General features: G+C 34.1%; 1 protein-coding gene across 2 annotated transcripts in view; it reads right to left on the reverse strand.

Annotated features, from left to right (window-relative positions):
- Positions 1-4,667: 4,667 nt before the first annotated feature.
- Positions 4,668-12,455, reverse strand: part of ZBTB44 (zinc finger and BTB domain containing 44) — a 64,391-nt gene continuing 56,603 nt past the window's right edge. The window contains exons 4-6 of one of the 2 annotated variants that reach the window (XM_040483548.1): positions 10,932-11,095; positions 9,084-9,384; positions 4,668-7,006 (exon numbers count right to left, since the gene is read on the reverse strand). In XM_040483548.1, the coding sequence (XP_040339482.1) occupies positions 6,724-7,006; positions 9,084-9,384; positions 10,932-11,095 (748 nt within the window). In that variant the 3' untranslated portion in view covers positions 4,668-6,723. The remainder of the gene's footprint in view (positions 7,007-9,083; positions 9,385-10,931; positions 11,096-12,455) is intronic. The other variant, XM_040483549.1, reaches the window with a different exon arrangement.

Consider the following 12,455-nt stretch of genomic DNA (forward strand, 5'->3'; position numbering starts at 1 on the left):
CATTTTTGTTATTGTTGAAAGTCAAACATGCCAAGAAGTTATTAGCTATGGCCACTGTCACCAAGTACAGCCATATTTAAATGAGATGACAAGTGGATACAAAGCTGGTGAACTGGGGACTGGCACAGTTAAGAGAGTTGTACTGGTTCTAGGAGAGGGCTGAAGACATAAAAACACCCATCTACATAATTCACATTTCTGCCCCAGCATTACCCTCCCCCAAGGGTTTCACAAAATGCCAGTGCCCAAAAGGAATCAATGCTGCAAGGTAAAAAAGTTTCCCCAGGCTTCTTTGATGTTGGCCTATGGGAAAATATTAAGCATGCATCGGCTAAACAAAGCAGTCAGTCACCCAACTGGAAAACTGTAGTGCAGCTTCCTCCCAGGCTGGTTGTACTAGAAAGTACTCCAGTTTTTAAACAGAGCCAGATTTATATGTTAGCTCTGTAAAATACTGAGCAACTGTAGCAGCAAGTATGAAATTACAGAAACAAGACCACAATTTTATTTAAAAATTCATTTCTGTGACATCAAAACAATTTTTTCCTTTTTATCTGTTTCCTGTAACCAGACATCAATTTCTTCTATCACTGAAGTATGGTCAATTTCAATTTCAATCTGACTTTCTCATTATGCTGCTGTGGAAAAAGACAAGTCCTAATCTTGGAAAATTTTAATTTACTCTTAAAAATGAGAATACAGGAATTTCAAAGTAAAAAAAAAAAAAGTCTGTTCTAAAAGTATCTCACAAATATATATATTTAAATATTAAAATAGGCTACCTAGGATTTTTATAAAATGGCTTTTGAAAAGATAGTAGAGGCACAAAGAAGCCACAAACTATCTTCCAATTGGACATAAGGTGCCACAAGGGTGCCATACAAAGAGGCAGGCAATCTCTATCTGATGCAACAGGAGGCACCAGGAACAACAGAAATATCAAACATATTATTGGGACTTGGATCAAAACCAAATTTTACTCTATTGAGGGCTGGTTTTTTTTTTTTTTTTATTTTGAAATATATGCATTAGAAGCCATCACTTTGTATAAGGAAGAAAATGAACAAAGATTATGATCTTACACCTTCCAAATACCTGGTGGCATTCATTTTAGGCACCTGAAAGATGAAAAGCAGTGCAACTTTCAATAATTTAATGGACTACTCTCAGTATGAGAGACTTTACATAGCATCTATCAACTTGAAAATTAAATTGATAACTGAAGGAAAACAAAGCTCTTAGAGAAAACACACTTACAAGGTAATCATAGAAAAGGTTCTCTCTAGAAAGCAGAGGTTTCTAGGAACTGCACAAAAGGTTTTACCACCTTTAAATGAACACAGCTTCCACTAATGCCAACGGAATCAATGTATGTTAAGGGGAGATGGCCAGCTCCTCTTCAAGTAGGGAAGATTTATCCTTCCTTAGAAGGTGATGTACTTTGGTAACCTGAACATTCAATTACAGGATGATTTTTTAGCTTAACTGGATTATGAAATCTGGATATAGTTAGACCAGCATTTGGGAAAACAAGGATAATTTCATAAAAGTCATGACACTAGCCCCTCAAACCATCAAGCAGCAATTTTATCAATAAATCATCACAATTGAGCCCAAGGCTTTAAGTTTAATCAGCAAACTTAGTCAATTTAAAGAGAAAGGCAATAATCAAAGAATTAGATTTTATAAACCAGGCACTTCAAACTGAAATTAAAAATTTTAAAGTTAAAACAATTTTTAAAAAAAAAATTGTTTTCAATCAATGGTCTCCACTTTTAAATTCTTTGTAAACTATTATGTGCACAGGTACCCTGGTATTAGCTGTAGCTTGCCCGGGCCCTGCACAGAGGAGGCTCTCTTCAAGTAGCACAAGCACTTTGAGGTGATTCTGTATTTTGGATACTGCCAAACTGAGACTCCAATAACATTGCCTGACATTTCTGCAGAGACTATTTGTAAAGACACAGAATTGTTTTCTCCCATCACAAAAATAGAATCACTACAATGTAGTGGAAATATCTAACTGTATTAGTTTAGTATGAAAAAAAAAAAAGTACAACTGTGATGTCACTAACAGTCTACATCCCATAATGATATAAGCTTAGTTCCTCCCATTAATAAATTTCAACATATATATAATCTAGAAACGAAATATCCACAGAGTGTCTGTTCCTTAGTTGAACCTGGAAATTGGTTCAATTCCACTTTACTGTTTAATCTGAACCATTATTGCTTTTGGCAAACTCATCTTGCTGAGGACTTCCTAGATAAAAAATACCCTATATCACCACATTCTGTCAAGCAAAATGACACTAAAAGATAAAAGTGGGCATAAGCAAAATAAAAAATAAATTTAAATTTTGACCATTTTAGCTTAAAGCTAAAGGAGTATGCTTAGCTATAAACATTCCTCATAGATGTGTATATACTATAATAGAACTCTCCTTAATTTTGTTCCACTGCTTCAGAAAACAAAATCTAGTTTCTAATACATTCTTCTCTGTTACTTTTAAAATCTGAATATATTATAAATAAAGTATCTTATGTCAATAACTTATAGTGAAAATCACATTTATTACCTTTTAACTTTGGGTCGCTTCCAAACACAAACTTTACTAGCACCCGCCCACACCCCCCAGTTAATATTATATCTAGACAACTATTCTCCCTCATTTGGATGTATATTTCAGAGTTATAACTTCACATTTTGCAGATGAGTGACAATAGAGTAAGTGCCACATGAAAGTTTCTTGTTCTCTTCTTCATCAATTCACCAAATCTCAAACTCCTTTCTGTTACGATATTACAATTTAGGACTGTTCATTCCTCAAGTAAGAACAATGATTCCCTCCATGTGGTAAAGTACAGAATTGACATTACCTTACACAATAATGTATTTTTCACGGACTACAAAGTTGAGAGACTAAAATTGATCTGAGAATCTTCAAACTAAAAGCCACTAAATAAGATAACTGGCTTCTATTTAGATGGAGTACAAGAATAAAATGAGAGAGCAAACAAAAGACTGAAAGAGTTAATACAGCTTCCGAAGGCTCCCAGGGGAATCATTTATACACTAGGAGAGTCTGGCTCAGTAGTTAGAATGTAACAATGATACTACATTAGACATGCTGACTAGTCCATTCCGTTTGATAAACTATTTTAACAAAATGCAAGTTTTTCTGTTTGCTTTTGAAACCAAAGAGCATGTGTCATAACACGGAACCAAATTACTTAAGCCGGAATGGTTTATATGCTGAAATGTTAATACGTAAAACTGAATGAGGTTATTTAAACATTTTAGTACACTTTGTCTCACTGAAATCAAGAACTTAAAAAAAAAAAAAAAACCTGGCAATATAATTAAATATGCAACTAATTATGTGAAATAAAAATTAAGATTACTTGAAATTCAAATTAAGAAAAATTCATTTAAATATATTTATGGATGATAATCTCCATCTGTTTCTGTTTATAAAAACCTTTAAAAAACCCAGTATTAATCTCTTTTTCGAAAATTATTACAAGCATTCTCGTGCTAGATGTTTCCATTGTTAGAATGCACCCCTGAAAATGGGAAGAATGACTGCAGGAGATTGAACACCCAGTTTCATAGAAAGCATCTTTGCTCATTTCTAAAGTGTATCATACCTATTTGGTAGCATAAAAATGGAAAATAAATGCTTTTCTTGTAGAAAATTCTTGGTTTTAAAAAGGCAATTTATCCTGCATCCTAAAATTTAAGCCCTTTAAATATCACAAAGTTACCCTCTTGGGCCTTATGAAAGACAGCTATACTTAAGTATTCTAAACTGGAATTTTTGTTTAGTTATACTGGTAATTTTTTTTATTTAAAAAAAAAATTTTTTTTTTCAACATTTATTTATTTTTGGGACAGAGAGAGACAGAGCATGAATGGGGGAGGGGCAGAGAGAGAGGGAGACACAGAATCGGAAACAGGCTCCAGGATCCGAGCCATCAGCCCAGAGCCTGACGCGGGGCTCAAACTCACAGACCGCGAGATCGTGACCTGGCTGAAGTCGGACGCTTAACCGACTGCGCCACCCAGGCGCCCCATATACTGGTAATTTCTAATGGATGGGATAATGGAACTGGCTTTCATCTCTTTGCAATGTTTTCCATATATTCTGGTAAAATTATCCATTCAATTATCCCTCTCTCAGATGAATTTTAAATAAACCTAAATAACACTATATACAATTACCCCTTGCAGCTTAGTTTAAGCTAAAAATCCTTAAATTGTGTATCAAGCAAAATGGAGAGCCTCAATGAAAGAGAAAAAAGGCCTTTGTTTATATCATTTTATGTTAAATACTAATTAATTAGTTACCTGTATTGTTAAGATTTGGGGTACAGACAATAAACCAAGTATACATTTTGATAGTATATTCAAGTTTTTCATAAAACTTGGAAATCTGTGCAATTTGTAATTACCAATGAAAATCTAGTTTCCATTTGGGAAAGAATAGCCAGTGGTGGTAATCCTACATTCTGAGAACACAGAATACTTCAGAGCTGCCAAAATTGTGGGCTTTCTTAACACAGAGTTCTCAGGATAGGTAGGGGATATGCTAAAACACTTTCAATCATACAAATCCCCAAACAATTCTTACATGTTTATTTTCTTTAACCCTTATTTCTTTTTTTTTTTCCTTTACTTAGTTATAAAAAATAACTCTTAGAACTGAAGGCAACAATGATTCCTGGTCATTAATTTTACCTATTCTTTGTTTTGCCCATATAAAGATTCTAAAATTAACTCCGAGGTTTATCCATTGGCCGGCATAACATTTTTCAAGAGTATGTATGACGTTAAAAATAAAAATTCCTAATTTTTCCAGCTGAGACACAGCAGTACTGCTACTAGTAAGTATTACAGTCTGTTGCAAAAAGTAAATTCAATCCTGTTAGTAAAGAAGCATAAATGATGGAAGCCCAGTATAACCTGTGTATGTTGATCTTCCTGTAGGTAATATACCTATGTTTGGGAGCAAAGGGCGGGGAAACAGGTTCAAGACTGAGATAAGCAGTTGGAAACAAGTTAAAACTTGACAGCAGAATTTGGAAAAAGAATGTTACCTGAAAAAAATCTTCAATGAGTTTACTTTCCCTTCCTTTACATTTGTGGGAGGAAAATCAATCACAGAATTAGCCAATTAAAAAAAAAAGAAACAATAAAATCACTATAACTTAAAAAATTAATTTTATTATTAAGGTCTAGCACCCAAACAAAATTCAGATCTTGTGTTTTGAATAAGAAACTATTTAGTTTCTTTTTCTAATTTAATCAGGTGTTTTCATAATTATTAACCTGTGGGTATATACATAGAAAAAAGGTTATTCAAAAGTTCATTGTTCATGGACTCATGAATATTTAGGATCAAGGTCAGTGATGCTTTAATGGCACCAGATGCAAAGTATACTCCAGTCCAGAGTATGATATAAATTTCGACTATAAATCAAGAAGTTTCATTTTTTTTAGCAGCAAAAGAGGTGATATTAATTTAAGGTTTTTAAGTTTTCCTTTAGACTTAGTTTTTTCCCCTAGATTTATGAGTCCTAGTTGATCAATTTAAAGCCTTTTCTCATCTGTTACATTATTGCTTACATTGTGTAAAAACTACACTAATCCTTTTAATAAACTTGTCAAAGTCTAAAAATATTTTCAAACAAAAACAATGTATCAGTGACACAGGGAACTTTGTAAACAATCTTAGTTGGGTTAAGAACATAGCCTTAACAGAGAATTCTTTTATTTTGTCCAAATCAGCACAATAAAAACATCCTCAACAATACATAAACCTATATATAAAATATAGAATATCTCCAATATTTTTCCTTTATATAATATCATGCCAGTATATGCAAGAGGGAGTACTGTTCATGGGGCAAGAGGGGAAAATGATTTAGGCAATGACCTAATTAGCCAGGCATTAACATTCAAAGACCAGGTAAACAACAATTTTAGTCAGAAAAGCAGTATTAAGAGTTCCTATGAAGTTGGGATTTATGTACTTCATTTTCCACTCCTGGTCATTTCATGCACAGCCCGGCTATTCTCAATCATGGTTCTCTGCCTTCTTTCACAGAAGAAAGATTATTTGGAGTGGTACTAAAGAAGTTCAGGGAATGCCTATCCCTACACCAAATTTCACCATGAAAAATAATAGAAATGACAAAGCTTAAAAAAAAAAAAAGAATACATTGGATTTCAGAAGTATTTACCCTAATAATTTTTAAGAAAGCTTACCGTAAATATTTCCTAAACCAACAGGCTTTACAAAATATTGTACAATGTCCTGTGTATAGGAGTAAACATCTATTCAGGCTGTCAAATTCTGTTCAGTAATTTGTTTCCGGTGTACCCTTTCATCTCAGAAGGTCAACAATGATCTGAATTCTTCTTTACCTAATGATCTCATTAGCCTGCTTTTAACAGTGGAAGAAACTGATACAGGCTTGAAGTCAACTGGTTCTCCTGAAGTCTCATAGTTTCAATTATGTTTCAACATCATGTTGTTGTGCACTTACAGAAGCAATCTCTCAGTCATGAAAAATAAAACATCAGTTGTGGGGCTTACAAAGTAAAAAGGGAAATTCTTTCCCAAACCCTTTTTTGTTTAAAAAATTAAATTAAATTTAAATGTACAAGACCAAGCACAGGCACTTTCCAAAAACCAAAAATGAAGCCAAACCATGAAATTACTCAATGGTTATAGAAGACAGCTCTGATTTGGGGGGGTCATCTCTGGTTGCCTCGGCACAAGCACTGGTCTTTGGCTGCTCTGGCATTTCTTCCTCTTTTTCTGCCAGCCCACCAAGAGACCCCAAGGGGAAAGTGCTTTCACAATTCTGGGTCGAGGAGACCTGTGAAATTACAGGCATTTGAACAGAGGAGTTGCTTTCAAAACTGTGTTCTCCAAGATCATACTGAACAAGGGTCTCTTCTTGCTCCTGGTTTAAGTAGTCCGGTACTAGGAAATCACTAGATAAGAGGCAAAGGATGAAAGAGGGAGTTAATTTTCAAACCAGTAATAAATTAGCCACAATAAAAAGACCTGATTTGTAAAACAAGATTGGGATTTTTCATTTCTCTAGTTCTTGACTAATTATAACTCAGGATATTCAAATTTCTAAGCTTTCCTAAATATGAACCCAAGCCATCCATCAGAACCAAAGTATATGAACTCTACTATCAATAGGATTAATTATCACCTTCATTGTCACTTTAGACCCCTAAGCAGCCTTTCTTGTTCTGTGTAGAAGAGTTTCTGTATACAATTAGCATGCTCACTTAAGCAAATATCATTTGAATAACTTATGCTTAACTTTTCTTGGATTATATGCTAATTAAGAGGTATATAAACCTAACTTTTTATTACTTCCTGGATATAAGTTAGTTAAGAAACTAAGTCCTTATGCATAAATGACAGTATACATAATGTACTATATAGAGAAATATAAAGAATAATTTATGTGTATCCTGCTATTAGATTTATTATATGAAAACAATAAATTCCATTTGAAGTAGGATTTGAAAATGAATGCCATGAGATCAGTTATATATTAGTCCTAAGAAAGTATTTATTAATACTGAAAATATTTAATATTGTATTGGTAGGATTAAATATTTAATTATTAAATATGGAGAGTAAAATATACCAAAATTTTAACAACAGTGGATATTAATCCTGAGTGGTGAGATCAGAAAGTATTTTAATTTCTTATATTTTATACTTTCCTACATTTACTAAGTTTTCTACTATAACATTTTTTGTAGTTAAAGCAAACATAAAATATCTCTTAGATGCTTTAATTAAATCTTTATTGCTGGACTTAAAAAGTTCGTTCTACTAGGAATGTTAATAACTGATACATTTAAGAAGGTGGTTTCATAATCTGTCCAGTATTAATAAAAAAATTAAAACATGTTCATTTGCAAAACAACTTAAAATGTCCTATGTTTTATTTTTTAAGAAGTCTTCAGGTGTTAGGAAGAACAGAGGACAGAAGGGTCTGTACAGGGAAGATACAGGCAATAGAAGTGGTTAACTATGACACTATCCTAGTTCTGGACAAACGATGTTTGATATGGTATGTATAATTTAGGTTTCGTGAGATGACAACCAGACACTCAGACATGAGTAAACACCATGAATGTCAGGTCTGAAGAGGAAAAAAAATCTGCAGGAATAGTTTGGAATTTATTGAAAAGTAAGATTTAAGAACTAAAGATGGTTTAAAATTTAAGTTTAGGAAGATTTCATTTTAGAAAAAATTAAGGATTCCTACAGATGTACATATTTGATAAAGTATTAAAAAAAGACAACAGAGTTTTATATTTAGAGACCTCTGAAATGACCTTTAAAGCTTACATTTTATCGGTCTTTATGCTTCAGGCTTCTTCATTTGTAAAGAGACATGTTCAGTCATAATACTAGTTAGTGGTAGAGTCAGAACTAAAACCTGACTTCCTTAGATACTCTATAAATCAGAAAGGAATTCTATCATAAATTATTAATGAAAAGCATGAGCTTTAAATTGAAAGAAAAAGGAAATTTAATTGAAAATAATCATATCCATTATAGTTGCTGTTGAAGTTCTTTTCTTTATTGGTAAATATATATCCCTTTATATAGAATTAAAAAAAAAGAGAAGTGGTCAAAAGTTTTGACATCCAAAGAGTCTGAATTAATCCAGTACCACTAAGAATCATCTAACACGGTAAAATTTCCAATAAGGTCTATATTACTTTAAGCTTAATTATTGAAAATACAAAAAACTAAAACCCAAGAAACAAAAAAGACAAAGCAAGAGGTAAGTAGTCTACTTCTGTAGGGAAAAATTTCCAATACCACCTAGAAAAAATATTTATAATTGTATATACCTAGAAGATCCAGCAAAATTGTATCAGATCAGGAGATGAGAGTATGGACAGTGGAAATTTAAAAGGAATGTGACTGAGCAGCCAGCAACCTGATAAGCATAGCAGGCCGCCCTGACAGCAGGGAAAGAGAGTTTAGTAAGCGGTTTTCCTGGCTCGTTTTTGTTGTGCGCCTCACCTGCTCTGGAAGTAGTTTGCTAGCTCTGACGCTTCATGGTTCAGACTCCTCAGGTGCACGATTAAATTTCCAGAGTTGGTGAACATGGCGCCACATGTTTTGCACTCGTAAATCCGAGGCTTGCGGATAATGTGCCGGGAAACCCTCATGTGGTGTTTATATTCCCCGAAGGAAGTGAAAGTGGCACTACATATCTGGCACCGGAAACAGCGTTTACCTTCATGCTTTAGGCGATGCATCTTTAGCGAGTAAGCCCTGGTGAACTTTTTCCCACAGCGGTCACACTGAAATGGTTTAATTCCTACAAAATAAGGCAGAACAAAGTATTATCTAAAAACAAAATAAAGTGAAAGGTGACAAACCTCACAAATTTCTGAGCTACAATTTTGTAGCAACAGGCAATTTAAAAAGGCAAAAATCACCAGCAAAAATGGATTCCAATTCAACATCTCAGAAAAGGTACAGAACATTTGAAAAGTCACTAGGGCTTTAAACAAAAAAAAGGGCATTAGAAGGAGAGGTGAACTAGTTAATATATACTCAAGTTGATTTCTGAATATTCTTCTAAATCATCTATTTTACAGACTTCAAAACATAACCACAGTATTTAAACAGAATCAAATCCCCATAAAACATCATTTCATTAAAGTAGTAAAGTTTATATTGAAAAGATGTGAAAATGTATCCACTCTTCATTACCTGAGAAATGAGAAGAAACATCTCTGAACATAATAATCATGTTAGAACTATCATTTGGTGAATTGGATTTATGGGCATATTATGTAAAGTGATAGAAAAAATATGTAGAAACTAATATGTGAATTATGAAGTATATTAATTATCTCTTCAATTATCATAGTTTTAGCAAAAAAAAAATTAAAAACCTTCAAAATACAATCTGTTGATTTAAGTCATAGGGAACTGATATTATTAGCTCAGGGACTATTAGATCTATCTACAGAAGAGGAAAGCAAGATGACAACACAGCTGAAAACAGGAGCAAAGATTTCCTATACTCATCAGAGGTGTACCCACAAGAATTTTGTTGCCTTTTTGTGATCACTGAACTTAAATTTCAAATGTTTTACATGTAATTTATTTAAAATCTTTTATCCTAAAAAATGCTGCAAAGCTGATTAATCAGGGCACAGAGAAATTTAGGATGGCAGAATTAAAATTAAATTTTAGGGGCGCCTGGGTGGCGCAGTCGGTTAAGCGTCCGACTTCAGCCAGGTCACGATCTCGCGGTCCATGAGTTCGAGCCCCGCGTCGGGCTCTGGGCTGATGGCTCAGAGCCTGGAGCCTGCTTCCGATTCTGTGTCTCCCTCTCTCTCTGCCCCTCCCCCGTTCATGCTCTGTCTCTCTCTGTCCCAAAAATAAATAAACATTGAAAAAAAAAATTAAAAAAAAAAAATTAAATTTTAAATAATTAAATGTAAATTTCTAAAAACACTTCTTATTTGGAAATAATTCCATTCATAAAGAGTAGTTACAAGAATAGTACAAAGAACAGCAATAAATACCCTTTTAGTTCCATTTGCTCTACCATCTGTACCTGTGCTTCTCTATCACACATATATACACACACCTAATATACCCAGTGCCTTTCATTTATGTCTACACATACACCCCACCAAGTTTTAATCCGAATACTTATGCCTGTGGCAAATGTATTAAACAAATAGCTTTCTGACACTGTACCATTTTACCAACAACAGACTTAGGCTTATCTGATTCTCAGAGACATATTTTTTAAACTCAGAAACATCGGTTTTCTATTTTTAACTGAGATTCCAAATGTAATGTTTCAAGTACTCATTTATGCAACAGTAGGGAAGACAACATTACCTGAGTGGATGAGCATGTGCTGTTTTAGGTTCTGAATACGGGTGAATCGTACCCCACAAGTTGGACACTGAAAAGGTCTATCTGGACCGTTTGGACTTGGTCGTTCCGTACTGCTGGTAGAAGGAGCTATGTAGAGTTGGTAGGGATACTGAACATTTTCCAATCTAAAAAAAGACCAAAGGAGGGAGGAAGATTCTGATTTTTAAGCTGAATAAACATTTCTGCACAACTTTAATGAACAAAAGAAAAAAATGACTTTTTGAGAGTTTAACTGTTAAAAGTTCCATTTATAGCAATATGAAAAACAATGCTGAATTGTCCACAATGTCCAACATTCTAAGGACATACTATCACAGAATGTATCATAAATGGTTTTACCTTAGAAATTCTTAATCTCTTTAATCCTTTCCTTCCTACTACTGCTTTAATTTAGGCCCTTATCAACACAAGGTTGAATTAATAACTCCCTCTCTTTAGCCCCCAACCCCTCCAATACATCCTTCTGTTTCACAGTGATCTCTCTGATTAAATCAACACCCATTTTAAAATCCTGCAATGGCTGTTACCTTCAGAATAAAGTCTGAACACCTTTGCAAGGCATACAAACCTCATGTTCTGGGTTGTGTACTTTTCCAGCCTCATTTCTTCTCATATTCCCCAAACATACCAAATACCAAGCAGTTCCTTCCTAATAGTTCTCTCTCAATGTTGTCCTTTTGTTCATTTAACTGATGATGATGTTCTTTAGAGATGGGTATGACTGGATAAGCGAGGTTTAGAAGGGGAGTTAGAGGTCTTGGCCATGTTAAGTCTGAAATGCCCTTATATATCTATGTGGAGATATATACGAAGCAGGGAGGGGACAACTCTAAGATAATGACCTGGGATTTATGGGCAAAGAGATGAGGATTTGGCAAACTTTTTCTGTAGTAGGGCAAACAGTAAATATTTTTCACTTTGCACACCACATGATCTCTGTTTCAACTACTCAACTCTGCTATCCAGACAATACGTAAACAAATGAGCACAGCTATATTGGAACACCTGATTTACAAATAAAGGTGGTAAATTGGAATTCGCCCACAGTTCACCAACCTTTAGATACTATTTAAAATACTACTTGGGGCGCCTGGGTGACTCAGTCGGTTGGGTGTCCAACTTCGGCTCAGGTCACGATCTCATGGTTTGTGGGTTTGAGCCCCGTGTCAGGCTCTGTACTGACAACTCAAGAGCCTGGAGCTTGCTTTGGATTCTGTGTCTGATGCTCTGTCGGCCCCTCCCCCACTTGTGCTCTGTCTCTCAAAAAAATAATAAATAAATGTAAAAAAAAATTTTAAAAACTACTTAAAAGTGATCATTATTTAGATAGATACTAGATATAGATACTATTTAAAAATGATAGGCCTGAGCAGTTTTAAAATGCCGAATAAACCTTGTATAGGTGGTCTACTTTATGATGTAATAATGCTACCTCTTTACTTTGAGAGAGAAAATGAGGTACCCAATAAACTACTTATGTAATTC

This window comes from Herpailurus yagouaroundi, unplaced genomic scaffold, assembly GCF_014898765.1.
Source record: "Herpailurus yagouaroundi ecotype Mexico unplaced genomic scaffold, PumYag 161, whole genome shotgun sequence".
In the NCBI taxonomy this organism is placed as follows: domain Eukaryota; kingdom Metazoa; phylum Chordata; class Mammalia; order Carnivora; family Felidae; genus Herpailurus; species Herpailurus yagouaroundi.